Below are 16,864 nucleotides of genomic sequence, written 5' to 3' on the forward strand. Positions count from 1 at the left end.
GCTCTCCATCTCTCAACTTTTGTGCAAATACTTTGAAGGCTTCCACACATTTCTAGCACCTCCCTCTCCCCTTACAAGTTCATTACCATTTGTCCTCATGCTTGTGTATTGGTTTGTTTGTTTTTTTACTGTGTTTAGAGATCCATCATGCCCGTCTTTATTCACCAGCAATTTGATCCAATCTCCAGCCAGAGTAATCAGCATAAAAATAAATAAATAAATAAATAAATAAATAAGTGATTTAGTGGATTTCATCTTGCTAGTTGTTTTTTCAATTTTTAATTCTACAAATCCTATCAAAAAAGCGGCTTAATGCACTGATACCCGACTAGCCTTTGACCAAGAGGCGTTAGAAGGGGTTGAAGTGAGCTTTTGCAGTCCCATACTGCTACTTGGTGGTAGATGAAAGAACTACACCATAAAGTAATAACTACTGAAAAGTGACAAAAAGCAACCCTTTAGATCAGGGGTGACTGAGAACAAAAGATGTGGGGCTTTTTAATTGTATTTTCTCAAGTTTTACAGCTTTTCCTACTGATGAAGACATTCCCACAGCTGTTCATATGCCACAGTGACACTTTTGCTATGATTTTGGTAACAGTACTTCTGTTGTTTTGGTAAAAAAAAAAAAAATTCCAATAATTGTAAAACATTATTTTTACACTATTGCACTTTTATTATAAAGTTATAGACTTTTGAGCTGCTCTTTCATTATGACTTACATGTCATTTCTCATTAGGTCTATTGTAGAAGACAATAAGATTTGACAGACACCATGGATTATAATGCAGTAAAGGTTTTATTGAAAATGCTTCCATCCAATTCAAGTCATTCACAAAGTTACAGTGTATGTTTAAAAAAGTCTGTGGACTTAATTTCTAAAATTTATTTCTTACACTTCTCTAATTCATTGCTTTAGTTGTAGCAGGACTTTGTTTAAACAGATGTATTCTTATTTTTATTCGAGAGTATGCATACCAAAGTATAAAAGTAGAAATGATTCATCCCTAAGAAAAGCCTCGACTGCTGAATATATGTTTTACTTCCCTTTTACTGTCATGTTCTCATCATTCCCTCCATTTAAGGCCTAGTGTCTCGGCGATAAAGGACATGATGTGCGTGTCCTCCAAGATGGCCTTGGCAGTAGGTTTCCCTGCACCGTGCCCACTACGGGTGTCCACCCTGACCATCAGAGGCTGACGCTGCACAGAGCTGCTGCCAACCCCATACTGCAAGGTAGCACAGAACTTCAGTGTGTGCAAAGGTACCACACGGTCGTCATGATCTGCTGTCAGAAGCAGGACAGCAGGGTAAGGAGGGCCTGAGTAAGGTAGGTGCGGCAAATTATGGAGAGGAGAATACCTGGAGAGAGGATGACAAAGATCAAAAGGAAGGAAAATGTGAGGGGAGTCTCTTAACAGAGAGAACAAAGATCATAAGAGATATTTGAAAACTTTCATTTGCTATTCAGTTGTTCGGCTGTGATCTTTCAGGTTATGCGGGCAAGTGCAGCACTGCGACTCGACTTTCAGATTACTGAAAACAAGACCTGACGTGAATTCACAACAACATGCAGAGATTCTTCAGTCGTGAGTCAGAATAAGGAACACACAAAAAGGGAGCTATCAGACGATCCATCTGTTGATTAACAAAAAACATCAAAAGCTTTATCAAAACAAAGATCCATCATTAAAACAAAAGTCTCCCTTAAAAAGCTTTTTTGGTGATAGACAAGAGAAAAAAAAATCATGGAAAGCAAAAGTGCCATTTGGATGAGAACATGCAGTGAATCTCACTCAACCAACTTTACTGAAACCTGGTTCAAATTCAGACAACGCAGCTCGATGTTACCATTTACTGCCGTTTTCACACTTATACTCATATTTGTAATTCTAAAAATATTTAAACTAATCAAAGGAACAGTAATGATCACAATTATAGAAAGTGATACTTTAAACTTTGGTACATTTTACTTGGTTAGGTTGAGAGTTATCTATATACTTATTTTAATCTGTGTACCTGACTTTTCTTACTCTAACTTGCTCTGTATTGTGATATACAGTTTATTTCTGTTAATTTAAGGCTTTGCTGTGGACATGTGCTGTGGTTTTCAAAGTCTGTGTGGTCAAGAACAGTGTTAAGGTTTATCAGGCAGTAGGTCACCAAGACTTTTAGTGTCACGTTGCATTTAAAGACTTCAAAAGACATCAAAAGTCTTGCTGTAGCCATTTGAAGCATGGAAACGAAACAAAAACCATCATCGTCTCTGTATTCTGACATGTAATAATAATAATATGTACAAGTACACCTCACTTTCAGAAAAAAACTACTTTGGCACATTATATTAAGATGTCACTCAGCTTAAGTATTACATACTCAGAAGTAAGTTCTCCCAACCGACCGTAGATTTATTTATTTTTTGCTAGTTTTTAAATAATGCGATCAGTCATCGCAGTGGAGACATAAGTATGCGCGCGTACATACATATAAAACACCATCATGGATGTGTACTTTAGCTGTTTGTTCAGTGTGTGTTTTTCCATACTTGATGAGCCACTTGAACTGCTCCGGATCGTCAGAACAGCCGTAATCAGTTGTCCAAGCGTGGCCGATGGTGAATTTGTGGAATTTCAGCATATCCATAACGCCCACTTCAGCTACAACACAGCCAAACAGGTCTGGACGTTGAATCATGCATGCCGCTGTGTGTAGACTCAGAATTAGTACTGCACATTCTGTTTGCTTACAAACACACATGCATCTCAATTACTTCACACTGTAGGACACAGTCACTTCTAAATGGCTATTTACACACCAGGGAAGCAGGCATTAGTCGGGTTTGTGCGATGCCATATGGCAGCCAGCCTTTGGTAAATGATGTGACTAAGCACTGTCTAATGTGGTGTTTAATAGCGAAATTAATTGAAGCTAAGCAGCTAACTACTGTTAGATGAACTTGACATTAGCAATTATGACAAAGAAGTACTATAAAAGAACACGAAGCACTGATGTGGATGCAGCTGAGGCCAATATCATAGTGTTTTTGCCCCCCCCTTTTTTTGTGGCATTAGTAATAAATGTGAAAACATGAACCTGTACTGGACTGTTACGGGTCTCATGGGTTAAATCACAGAGAAGAGGGAGCTCATCTGGTAAATTGGGGAGGAAGTAGAGGTACAGTTCCATTGGCTAATTTCAGCTATAAAAATAACGAGCAAGGTTCACACAGCTTCCCAATCTGAACGTGCAGGCAGTGGACTGTTGCATAATGGTTTCCCAGGTATACTTTTAAAACTCCCTCTGGCCTTTTCAGCAGCTATCCCACTAAAAAACATAAAGCACAGACACACACAGTTGATCCTGTACTTACCCACTAGCAGCCCTCCATTAGAGGCTCCATTGATAGCAATGAGGCTTGCTTTAGTGTACTTCTCCTGGATCAGGTACTGTGCTGCACACTGGAAGTCATCAAAGCAGTTCTGCTTGTTCGCCAAACTGCCAGCTACAAACAATACACAGCAGAAGTAGTCGTGTCAATTCCGTAAAAAAAAACCAAAAAAAAAACCACACAATTACTTGCTTACATACTACTTATGTCCATGTCTTTTTGTACCTTTGTGCCAGGTGAGGCCATACTCGCCACCCCCTCTGATGTTAGCCACTGCTAGCACGCCTCCGAGGTGTTTCACAAAGAGCAGAGAGGCAACACTGACCACATACAAGAGAGAATAAAGACAGAAATGTTATAAGAGCACATTGTACTTAAAGAATACTGACTAGAAGTCTATAGGAAAAGCATTTAAAGATAAAGGTAGCGTTGGTCCCATCCCTGCCCCTGAAGAGCCAATCAACCCTCGAACTAGAAAATAATAAATAGACTGTATTGTTGCACTGCTGAATACACAACAGTTTCAATTATATGATGAGAAACATATCTCCCTATCATAGTAAGTTCATTGTCCTTGCTAACTATATGCATAATATGCATTAGTATGCCATTAGTTCACTGTTCTGGTGACACTGATCGTGTCAGCACTCCAGATTGACTCTTTCATGAAGTTGTAAAGGATTATACAAAGTTACATGACAAGGACAAGTTTTTTAAGCTTCTTTTTGGAGATTTTTGATTATTCCTATTATATTTAATTAGTCATGCTGTTTTTATATCACTGACATTCAAGTTAGCACCGTTTCCCCATTCATTTAGAAAGTGGTGTCAAAATACTGCTAAAAAAACCAACACTTTCTTCTAGAAAGGCCTTCACAAAATCACAAGCTTATGCCACGTAACAAGCATGGTATTTAGAAAACAAAATGCAGAAGTAGTGTTATTGGCAGTATGACACTTAAGTTCACAATGCGGTTTATTTAGATGTGACTGGCTTTACAACAGTACACATATCTAAGCAGTTTCTTTTTCATTAGCACTGAATACACAGAGCATTTCTCAAGAAATACTAATGCATACATCCACACCCAGTCACTTACAGAGAATCCAACCTCATCAGTACTCTTTCCTCCAGAGATGAATCCAACCAGGTGTAATAAAAGCTCACTGATGGATGTAATATAGTCATAAAAATAAAAAAAAATACAACCTCTTCAAATTCTAAGCTTTTCCTTATCAGGACATAATAAAATCATCTGGCCCTTAGGTTATAAAATTAGGTAAATGAACAACAACAAATGATATTACACCCTGCCATTATTTATCTAACAAAAGGTAAGGCCAAAATGCACATACAAAGACTTTCAAAATCACCTTTGGATGATTGATCTGTGTCTTCTAAGCAATCTCTGCTTTTCCATTCTCTTTCTAATTCTAATATCATGAGCCTTAATACATAATTGGCTAACTGAGGCCTTGCCGAGTCTGAAATTTAACTATGGAATTTTTATTGCAATTTCTCTGAACAATGTATGGCACGACCCTTCTGACCTCAAGAGCACCAGCAAATCTACATGAAGAAACCTGACTGAAATGCTGTGCCTGTATAGCCTCATATGCTAGGACCTTTTCGGAGTTGTGCGTAAATGAAATTCCTCAAACCTCAACGAACTGAAACAATGTTGTAAAGAAGAATGAGGCAAAATTCCTCCACAATGATGTGAGACACTGATAAACACTGATAAAGTCCTACAGAAAGGTTAGACTTCAAGTTGTTCCTGGTAAAAGTTGTTGTGCAAACTACTGAATCATAAAGTTTTCCACATAAAATTTCTGTATTTTGGCTTAATTTTTGTTAAATAGCAAATGACAAGACAGAATAATAGAAATCATGTCCAGATGGGCAAAAACCTTGAACTGAGAGGGTGTCTTGTCTTCTTATTAATTTAAAATCTCCAGCTTACAAAAAAGTTGAATTTTCACTGTTAAATTATGAATGAATGAATCAGGGTTCATTCAGTTTAAGAGCACTGGAATTATTTAGCAGGACCATCATTATGGGTTATTGTATTTAACCTTGTTTTTCCACTATTATAGTACCTACCATCATTGATCACACTGTTCTGAAGTACTAGGAAAAGTACATTAAAAGAAGACAGCTTTGACAGCAGAGTCATACTTACTTAAAGTATGGTTGTATGGAGTTCTCAAAGCCTCCATATCCATAAAGTAAAACAGGATTACTCTCATCTTTCTGAATGGCCTTAGCATGTACTAAGAACATAGGGATCTTGGTTCCATCTTTACTTGGATAGAACACCTGGTACGTAGAGAAAAATGCATTATTTGATCTGACATGTGTCAACCAACGGCTTCTTTTCTTTTTGATATATTATTTGTGACTTCCTCAACCATGGTGAACAGAATTCTGCTAATTCTGCATCGTGTGTATTCAAACAGTAGATGTGACAATTCATAACAACTATGCCTCAAAATGACAAATGTTTAGAAATCAATACAAATAAAGTAATGGGGACGTTTAGGCCTCAGAGACCCTAAATATGCAGACACGCTTCTTTAATACAACACCAAAGAGTACATCCATGTACTGTCACATGTAAAATGAGTGTGATATATATTAGCTCTGAAATGCCTATATTGAGTCCATGATCCACTGACGTGTTGAAATGCTTTGTATTCTGTAAGGAAATGCTTTTAAATTCCACTCTCCCAGCTCCTGCTGTATATTAGTCGACATAGGTGACTTATAGTCAATAGAACAAGTCTTATAGTACACTGTGACTATAAAACTTTGAGTAAGAAACTTAATTTTTCAAGGGTTTCTAGACTCCTGCTATGCTGGGATTCTTCTTCGCAGGCCTAAAGACTCTTTTTTTTTTTTTTTTTTTTTAGCTGCAGTCATTTTCTGTAGTCATTCAGCCCCCGTCCTTATTTAGTCCATCAATGGTTTCTTTTTTTTTTCTAAACTTTTCACACTCCTCTAAGTTGAATGTACATTTCCTGTGTGAAGTTTCCCATTTCTGCTTTTTTTGTTGTTGTCTCTTATTATTACAGATAAGGTGCCAGAGTCAGTTCTTTGGTTCTTGTGTTGGCCATCTAGCACCGATTGCAAACTTAAAGGCTTTTATTTGTCTGGGCAATTCACAATTTACCACTGTCAGTAAGTCATTAACTTGTATTTGCATATCTCAAAAGAAGCATTAAAATAGCTCTTTGTATAAAATGATAAAGCGTGGGGTCATGTAAATAGCATGAAATAAAAGCTAGATCCCAAAGTCAAATTTCTAAAGCAGCAACATCATGACTCTGAATATTAAAAGTACTGTTAAAATACATAACATTACAGTATGTTCTACTGAAATTAAGCAGATGACCAGAAAGAGTGATATTACCTGTCTGGTCTCAATGTCTTCATTTTTGATACCCTTTACCTCCACCTCTCTGAAGACTTTGGGTTCTGGGTTTGGCTCACTCAGGTCACAGTGGTAAATGATACCTGGATACAGCAGAAATCAAAGTTAGACTTCCAGTGTGACTGGTTGCATTTAAATAGTTAAATATATGGTCATGTTATTAAGAAATTCTGATTATATCATGCAAATTAATTCCATTTCAAAAGACATGATCTGCAACTTTAGTAAAATAGGCTAATTATACGAGTATTTTATGTTGCAATTAATCCTCTGTTGTAATAACAATAGCAAACAGCTGCACATCAGAAAGCATTTAATCTGTTAAATACGTGCCTTGGTCACATACAGTTACTTTATTGAGTTTTTGGAGAAGTAATTGCAATAATATTTGTATATTCTTTTTTGCATGGAATAAGAAGTGTATTTTATGTGGTTCATATTCATGGAAAAACTCAAGTATATAAAAACTGGAATTGCCTGGTGTAGTAAAGGAGGTAAACTTGTAGAAGAACTCAGAGTGTTTCTTCTTGCAGCTCACTCCGGCCACAGTGCCCACATCCAGTGGCAGGTCTCTGACAAGCCGGCCTGTAGACAACTCGTATACTTGCAGGATATCCTTCACATCATGGACATAGTTGACCAACAGATGGTGCTGGTTCACACAAGACACAAAGCCTGCAGGAAAATAAAGGAGGAAGTAATGCAAAATGTCTTGGGGGGGGGGGGGGGTGGTTGTCAAAAACAATGTATCCAAGCGCGGCACTGTATTTCTGTCTTTGTTTTCCTTTCTACATCACACTATTTATACTTCCTCCTCCTGTCGATTCCTGACAATGATCTCAGCAATAAGGAGTAATCCCATGATTACTCAAGTATAAGGCATAAACACTTTTCAACATGAATATATAAAATAGTTTTTCAGTTAAGTTTTGTAATTAATGCATAACTACATGTGCAAAGGGCAGAATAACTGCAGGAATAAACTATAAATCCATGTTCTGTCCCTAATAAAGTCCCAACAGCCTACAGATGTTAAGATAGCTGTGGTAGTATCTACGTACATTATATGCGATAACTACAGTTCCATGCACGGCATTTTGTCCTTTTCAAGACAAACTGTTAAATGTTGAAACGGTGACTTTATATTTAATCCTAGCGCTATTATATTATACAAAGTACAAGGATCACAATTAGGCTACATTTGGGAGTGTTTTGGTAATAACAAAACTGTGATGTTGGGCATGTAGTTAAACTGGAATGCTACAGAGACCACAACGATTTATCAGCTTAGAAAATTACAGAGGAGAGCAGTCAGTTTTGTCTTGAACAGGTTGGTGAACCTGAGTGACTAGATACTATCAAATGAAACCATCAATCCTTTATGTGAATGGCATTTTTTGACACCATGGCAACAAGTGTGTGTTACTTTACCCAAGCAACACCAAGCAAAAAAAGCAATTTAAGAATATTTAAAGAAAAAAAAAACAGAAACCAAGAAAAAAAACCCAATACCATTGCCAGTAATTACTTAGGAAATAACTTGCACTAGTAAAGAAAGTATTACTGGTTTCATTTAGTAACATTATTTAAAAAAAACCCTGAATAGTCAGTTTATGAAAATTTCATTGCTCTTAATAATACCTGAATTAGTTATAAAGTTTAACTCAATAGCTGCCAACAGTAACTGAAACATTATGTTGTTTAATACAACACTGTAAGCCCTTCATAAAATGTGATTTAAATTTCCTTTAACAATATAGAATTTACATTATTATTTTTATCAGTCCAGTATTGCCCAAGTTCAAATTTCAACTATGTTCCTCTTTTCTCTTTCTTTAACATGTGTAGTTTCCCAGTGTGCCAAGAGCTATACAGCTGTTTTTACCACAAGTAAAATGTTGTGACGTGTTGTTCGCACTTCTCAAAGGTAACATGGACATTTGTGTATGTTTCATTCATCTCCAAGTACAATTACGGTCATTCAAGTGACACGAACAAAGAAAAAAAAATTACAACACAAAGTGCTTATGGACCAAGTTTCACTTTTTGAGCAGAGTTCCCTCTGACAAAGGTTTTGAACCACAGACAGACATGCAAGTTCCCGATTGTTGTGGCTGGACCGTCATCGAAACATCAGGACAGAAATTCGGCTTAAAACTATTTTGCAAGATTTTAAGAGGTGAATTGTGGAAGTACAGTTCTATGAATAAACCCTTCACACATTTCTAAGGACTGTTTCAGATGCTGTCGTGCGTTTAGCAGCAAGTTTGCTTTTATTAACTCTCAGACACTGCATTGCAGATAGTTCTCCACAAAAGGAATGTACTAAGACTACATGCCACTACATAATTCATTCTCTATTACAGTATGTTTTAATGACATTTCCATTTTATCTCACCCAGGACATCTTTATCATGCTGTGGTATGAGGGTAGTCCAGTGCTGTCTGTCTGGTTTCTCGATGTCTATGTTGATGAGACAGTATCGAGGCGCATCCAAGTTGGAGCGGAAAGTAAACACAGTTCCCTCATTGGTAACATAAGAGTACTGAGCCTCAAAGTTGTCCACAAGTTTGACCCACGGCAGCAGACCTGCAGAAGTACATAAATAAAATGATATTTATCACTAGCAGTGAGTATTAGGAACTAGTATTAGCTTATAAACCCTCATTTGCAGTGGGTTGTAAAAAACAATAACAAGTTTTCATAGCAGGCTTGCAGTAGAAGGTTTCACAACTTCTGTGTGGGAGGATTTCTTTTCCTCAACTAAAAACAGGCCACATTTTGAATTTTGAAATCTCAACATTTACTTCACTAATGGTTGAGTCACAGGCATCAGTTCGTGTCTGCGTTGACACGTCTTAATGACAAAGCTGGCGTATTTTTCACAAAACTGCCCGGGCTACTTAGAAGCTATATATGTTGACACTGAGTCATGCTGCAGTCCATACTGCTTCATAAATACTTCTCATGAAAGATGATTTGTTCATTTGGGGTGAATTGTAAAGAACTGACAGTTCTTTACAATTCAAATCATTTTTAATGTTCTTTGCATGCTACATACAAGTCTGAAACTTTTCACAAACTTTTTCATGCCACTTAAGACACTATCCTCCAACAAAATAACTCCCAATTTGTGGCAATTCACAAATTAATACAGGCTAATGAGGTAAAGCTGGGAGGAAACTAACTACCATGAACCTGAATTTACCTGTCATGGCCAGATCAGCATTTTGCACTGTGATGCAATAAGAATACCAAATATATACCTGTGATCTTACATCTCCATAACACACATGAGTTATTGCGTTTATGAGTATTTAACACAGACCTTTTATGCCATCGGGGAGCTGCTTTAGGTCGCAGTACCACAGCTGGTTGACAGGCTCACAGCCTTCAGTGATCGACAAAACAGCATATCTGCCGTCATCTGATATCTGGGAAGAGGATTATTTTTTAAAGTCAACACAGGGAGGGGAAAGAGAATTTGAGAAGCAGCTGACATGAAAATGCCAATGTAGGCTTTGCCATAAAAGTATAATCTTTGCTCTTAGAATCCCCTAAAAAGACGCACTCATACAGTGGGGCAAAAAAGTATTTAGTCAGCCACCGATTGTGCAAGTTCCCCCACTTAAAATGATGACAGAGGTCAGTAATTTGCACCAGAGGTACACTTCAACTGTGAGAGACAGAATGTGAAAAAAAAATCCATGAATCCACATGGTAGGATTTGTAAAGAATTTATTGGTAAATCAGGGTGGAAAATAAGTATTTGGTCAATAACAAAAATACAACTCAATACTTTGTAACATAACCTTTGTTGGCAATAACAGAGGTCAAACGTTTACTATAGGTCTTTACCAGGTTTGCACACACAGTAGCTGGTATTTTGGCCCATTCCTTCATGCAGATCTTCTCGAGAGCAGTGATGTTTTGGGGCTGTCGCCGAGCAACACGGACTTTCAACTCCCGCCACAGATTTTCTATGGGGTTGAGGTCTGGAGACTGGCCAGGCCACTCCAGGACTTTCAAATGCTTCTTACGGAGCCACTCCTTTGTTGCCTGGGCGGTGTGTTTTGGATCATTGTCATGTTGGAAGACCCAGCCTCGTTTCATCTTCAAAGTTCTCACTGATGGAAGGAGGTTTTGGCTCAAAATCTCACGATACATGGCCCCATTCATTCTGTCCTTAACACGGATCAGTCGTCCTGTCCCCTTGGCAGAAAAACAGCCCCATAGCATGATGTTTCCACCCCCATGCTTCACAGTAGGTATGGTGTTCTTGGGATGCAACTCAGTATTCTTCTTCCTCCAAACACGACGAGTTGAGTTTATACCAAAAAGTTCTACTTTGGTTTCATCTGACCACATGACATTCTCCCAATCCTCTGCTGTATCATCCATGTGCTCTCTGGCAAACTTCAGACGGGCCTGGACATGCACTGGCTTCAGCAGCGGAACACGTCTGGCACTGCGGGATTTGATTCCCTGCCGTTGTAGTGTGTTACTGATGGTGACCTTTGTTACTTTGGTCCCAGCTCTCTGCAGGTCATTCACCAGGTCCCCCCGTGTGGTTCTGGGATCTTTGCTCACCGTTCTCATGATCATTTTGACCCCACGGGATGAGATCTTGCGTGGAGCCCTAGATCGAGGGAGATTATCAGTGGTCTTGTATGTCTTCCATTTTCTGATGATTGCTCCCACAGTTGATTTTTTTTCACACCAAGCTGCTTGCCTATTGTAGATTCACTCTTCCCAGTCTGGTGCAGGTCTACAATACTTTTCCTGGTGTCCTTCGAAAGCTCTTTGGTCTTGGCCATGGCGGAGTTTGGAGTCTGACTGTTTGAGGCTGTGGACAGGTGTCTTTTATACAGATGATGAGTTCAAACAGGTGCCATTCATACAGGTAACGAGTGGGGGACAGAAAAGCTTCTTACAGAAGACGTTACAAGTCTGTGAGAGCCAGAGATTTTCCTTGTTTGAGGTGACCAAATACTTATTTTCCACCCTGATTTACCAATAAATTCTTTACAAATCCTACCATGTGAATTCATGGATTTTTTTTTCACATTCTGTCTCTCACAGTTGAAGTGTACCCCTGGTGCAAATTACTGACCTCTGTCATCATTTTAAGTGGGGGAACTTCCATAATCGGTGGCTGACTAAATACTTTTTTGCCCCACTGTATAAAACAGAGATAGCTGGGTCTTTAATCGTTTTAAAATACCAAAATGGACAAAAGATGCTATAATCCAATGCAATTTGCAATATTAGGTTCATGTAGTTTGCAGAAAACTAATTTAATTTTGGTAGCAATCAAATTCTTCTCTTTTCTGATAAGAGTGTCAACTCCTTAGAGTAAGCACTGCAATGGTCTAATGGGTTTCTTCCTTTTAAAACAGGAACGAACCATTAGCAGACCCCAACTCAATAAGGGTAACACATCTGCTCGAGCATGCCCGGGTAGGGCACTAATGATTCAAGAAAGCTATAGACTTACGGTCACTGCACTGTGCCACTTGGGATGGTCAGGGAACTCTGCTACCAGAATGTCTTCTGACTGGTTGGTGCCAATAACATGGTAGTAGAGCTTCTGATTCATGTTGCTGGTGGTCTCAGTGCCTTCAGCGAAATACAAAGTAGTTAAATACTAAATACGTTTCAAACTAGATTAGTTAAATGTGTTGTTTCTGTTTATTTGCACAATATCTCCTCCTAACCATCAGTTTTTCCTTCCTGGCGTGGGTAACAGTTATAAAAGATGCCCTTTGCATCATGAGTCCAGGCCAAGCAGCTGAATTTAACCCTTTCCAGAACGTCAGGCAGTGGGCTGAGGTCATCGGCCTTCATGAAATGCACCGTTACCCAGTCTGAGCCACTGCTACTCAAACCATAAGCAAAAAATTCACACTCTTCTGACAGTCGCCCCACTAAATGGAGAAGGAGATGAAAGAGATTAGAAGTTAGCAGTGCGAATTTAGTATCATTCCATCTCTGTTGCCTGTATGTCTGTGATCGATAACAAGTTCTGCAATTTGGCTAACTTTTCAGTGCCACAGTTCCATCTTCAGAAAGCTTATTAGGATCAAAGAATACAGTTGCAGGTGCATCGAGAGAGTCCTGCACATACAGCACATCCTGGTTCTGAAGCCCTTTGTTGTGAGAGTAGAAATATCTGAAAAGGTGAGGTGAGGGAAAGCATTGTTGTGACTTAAGTCCTGCAATTCAAGCTTGTCGCTTTAAGTATAAATGCTGATAACCATTAATTAAAATTCAGCTATTACCTCTTCCCCCTTTTGTAAGGGCAACTGTACTTGGGATAATTATAGACCTCAGTCAGCCGCTGATGGAACTGTGCCCGGATGGCGCACTGCTCCAGGTACGGCATAGTGAGTTTATTCTGCTCTTCAACAAAGGCCTGCGTAACACAAATGACATGACAAGGGATGAAATGCAGATGGTTTTTTTGGGTGAAGAACCAACAGTAGCATTCTTCAAAAATAAATAAATAAAAATCATCATGTACCATTGTTTCTGCACCATCAGGGTCTTCCAGCCATGCATAGGGATCACTGATTTTAGTTCCATGGTAATCATCCACCTGTTGCAAAGATGCACAGAGAAACTAAACATGAACAAACAGGAATAAGCCAGAACAAACATACAAACACATAAACAAAGAGCGCGTCTCATCTTTGGCATTCAAACCTGATTTTCTTGACAGAAAGGATTGTCTCATTTATACTTCCTTTGAAAAGCATTTTTCTCTGGAACTGCAGAGCATCATACTTCATAACTGTCAACTGTATCAGAAATTTTTGGCTCATCAACTTGATGCTTATCAGCACTGGAATTTGGATTACTACTCCAAGCACTTTTGATAGGCCGACCTTAATGCACCAGTGAGCAGACTGGAGTTACTGCAAGTTCTCTTAAACCACAAACACACACACATACGCATTTCCATAATGTGCCCATTTCCACTAATCCAAATAAAAATTAATGTTCCAGTAGTTTTCTGTCAATGAAAAACAACTATTAACGCTTCAAAGAAATAAGGCCCGTCACATTTTCCACTTCGACCTGAAAGCACAGCCCGTTGTCCACATCGCCTTTGACTTGTGGTGAAAAACTCATTTCAGTACCAGTTTATGGCACACATCAAGGACATTAGGTGGGGGGGGAAAAAACCCATTTCACCGTAGATTGGAATCATTTTATACAAATTTTCTATACAAATGTATATACTGAAATGCATTGTTAGTTATTTTTAGGCAGTTTTAATTTAACGTTACACAAGATACATGTGGCACACCAAGCTTTTAAAATAGTTTAGAGTATCATTGTGGTGGTATTATATATATTTCTTAACATCTACAGCAAACCCCTGGTCCAAATCTATGACAGGACATCGATACCAGGATACAAAACCACATTTTTCACTTCAGTCACAAGCCATCTCTTTTCTTGGCATCTCCCATTACACAACAGAGACATGTGGCATCAGATTGTTACATGGACTCTGTATGTGGGATGTACTCCCACTGACTGGCTCCTAAGAATTAAGAGGGAAATATGACCAAACTCTAAATGTGACATTGCAAAACAGCTCTTGTCCACAACCTACTCATATTTTATTTTAACAATACGAATTCACCACCAGTAGCCTGAGATCAACCAGTGTGAAATGTTTTACTTAGGATGGATGTTTCAAGTACAGCCATTTTTCACGTTCTCGAATGTCGTACTGTTAGTGCGAGACTCAAGTCTGGGAAAAATTTGCGTACAACAAAGAACTGGTTAATCCTCACCACATTAACATTTAGGCACCTTAGGCCCACTCTGCCCGTTTTTCTGTCTCTCCTTCTTTCAGCATGCCTTTCTTTCTATCTCTCTTTACTGAGTGTTGACTGAATGCAACCAAGCTAATGTCCTCCTGGAAAGACAGTCTGACTGGCTTTTTCACTACCTGCCTTCGTGCCTTCATGCCAGTTCAGATCGGGTGAAACACAGTAGTAAACCTACATCTCATAAACCTTAGAATGATCCCTGAGGCAGTGTGAGACATCCTAAGATTAGAGACAACCTTTACGTCGGCACAGGTATGGATCGGCTGGTCATTTTAAACATTTGTGGCTTATAGAATGGTAAATTTTCAAATAGTAGAGGGACCTGTCAGTTTTTATTTATACTCAAAAACCCACACGAAACAAATTTGCATCACATTCAGTTTAGCTTTGAACCATCAACGCATGCATGCATACATGTCTAGTCATGTATGCATGCATGCATGACTAGACATAGATGTCATAACTCACAATTCTAAAGAATAAACCTGAAACTTTTATAGCTGCAGTATTTTATTTATTTAGTCACAAGTAACTAAGCAATTTCCAAACATATTCAGCCACAGCGCTTCATCTAATTTTACTTGAGGCTGTCCGTTTTTGGCTACTGTCACCTCTGTTCATCTTTGCTAGTGCACCGTTCATCTGATAGATGTTATTTCATTTCGGACGTTTTCTTGCAACTGTACCAGGCCATGCATATCTCTTGGTGTTCTACCCCTGTACATACAGCCTATGTTCACTTGAGTTTAATGATTGAATGCCACTGCAAGTCAGCTGCATGCTCTGCAGGACGTACTTTGGCTTCACTTTTACTTTTAAGCACAATGAAGACATACTTCGGGCTGTAAATGCAGCTAGGGAAGCTGGGGACGTTTTGTGTGTCAAGAGAAGTAAACATTTGGTAGCGTTTGGCACGACCTTTCTTGTATTAAAGTATCATTAACTTAAATCGATATGGAATTATAATTGAGTGCAATGTGGCTTTAAAAGCAACGTTTGCATGATTCACTAAACATGCAACGCCACTTTGGTACTTGGAGCTAATATAATGGCCATCATGAACAAGAACTAGTTTGTATTTGCCATTATTTATTTGGCAGGGAGCGTGTACAAAAAAAAAACAATTCTCCTAAGAGATGTGCAGATTTAGCCGATAGCTAATTTCCACCCACGGCCCCAGGCACGGTTTTTTTTTTTCAATCACGTGGGCGTTACTTTACCTCCAATGCACCGGCTAATACGAGAAATGACAAATTAAAGCCACAGAATATTTCACTTTTCGGACTTGACACACAGTAAAGTTTTGTTTTTGCTTCCTCGAACATTGCCTTTCTGTCCCTCCGCGCATACGTGCATTTTCTCTTCCTGGTATCGCTTTTCCTGCTCGTGGGCTTACACCACAGCATTTCGTCGAATGAAAAACAGACCAAGAGAAAAAAGGAGAAAAAAAAAGCACGCCGCAGAACTTTGACACTGACCTTACTGTCGTCTCTTCGGGCTACCGGGTACTTAAACGCCATGGCGACGAGCTCGAGGGTGTCTGTCGTCTTTCTTCTGCGATGTTACTTGGGGCGCCTTTCTCTTCCTTTCTTTCTTTTTTAATCGTTTAACCGAATGCAGCCTCTCGAGTTAATCAATGGAGTTTGAAAGTGAAAGTGAAAGCATGATCCTCCCTTCACCTAGACCCTACTCTGGTTTGCGCAAAGGGCCTGATCTGCTTTTTGACGCAGGAAATGATGTGTCACACGGCATGTGGCAACACATGCACAGCTGTAGGCTACCGACGATCGCTGGCAAGTTGTACCAAACGTATTTGACTTGTTGCACGTCAACATGCGCAAAGGTATCCTAAGCAGAGAAAGGAACCTTTTCACAGAAATCTAGGGAAGACACGAATACAAATACAAATACAAATGAATAACTGTGATAAAAGCAGTGCTTCCTGCTATTTAGGATTCAAAAGTAATAATCACTCAAAGCTCTATAACTGCATTTAATACAGTTAGGCTACTCTAATCATCTTCAATTTTTTATATAATTAATTAATTAATATTTAGTTTAAATGTAGTTTAATTTAACAAAAAGCAGTAGAAATGTTGTCTACATGACCAAGTACCTAGATGACGTGTCCAGATTTGGGGTTTGTGTGCTTGTTGTTTTGTTTTTTTTTTGCAATCAGCAGCAAGTCAACAGG

The 16,864-nt window shown here is 38.8% G+C and overlaps 1 protein-coding gene across 1 annotated transcript; it reads right to left on the reverse strand.

Annotated features, from left to right (window-relative positions):
* Positions 1-780: 780 nt before the first annotated feature.
* LOC146682757 (prolyl endopeptidase) lies at positions 781-16,418 on the reverse strand. The gene is made up of 15 exons (XM_085445615.1): positions 16,149-16,418; positions 13,347-13,421; positions 13,105-13,238; positions 12,865-12,995; positions 12,541-12,750; positions 12,321-12,442; positions 10,152-10,257; positions 9,221-9,412; positions 7,300-7,497; positions 6,802-6,905; positions 5,572-5,708; positions 3,614-3,708; positions 3,371-3,502; positions 2,546-2,702; positions 781-1,362 (listed from the first exon to the last, which is right to left on the reverse strand). The coding sequence occupies exons 1-15, from the start codon at positions 16,188-16,190 to the stop codon at positions 1,068-1,070; spliced, it is 2,130 nt and encodes a 709-aa protein (XP_085301741.1). The 5' UTR covers positions 16,191-16,418; the 3' UTR covers positions 781-1,067.
* Between the last annotated feature and the right edge of the window lie 446 nt (positions 16,419-16,864).

Source organism: Copadichromis virginalis, linkage group LG22 (assembly GCF_057382275.1).
Source record: "Copadichromis virginalis isolate Kocher_CV1m ecotype Utaka linkage group LG22, C_Virginalis_male_GT1.1, whole genome shotgun sequence".
In the NCBI taxonomy this organism is placed as follows: Eukaryota; Metazoa; Chordata; class Actinopteri; order Cichliformes; family Cichlidae; genus Copadichromis; species Copadichromis virginalis.

Excerpts from the sequence above, each read along its gene's own strand:
- LOC146682757 (XM_085445615.1), bottom strand. The coding sequence starts at position 16,190 with ATGGCGTTTAAGTACCCGGTAGCCCGAAGAGACGACAGTAAG. Across the intron at positions 7,498-9,220 it reads GCATGATAAAGATGTCCTGG|GCTTTGTGTCTTGTGTGAAC; the intron begins GTGAGATAAAAT and ends ATTTTCCTGCAG. Across the intron at positions 3,709-5,571 it reads TCCATACAACCATACTTTAA|TGTTGCCTCTCTGCTCTTTG; the intron begins GTAAGTATGACT and ends GTATGTGGTCAG.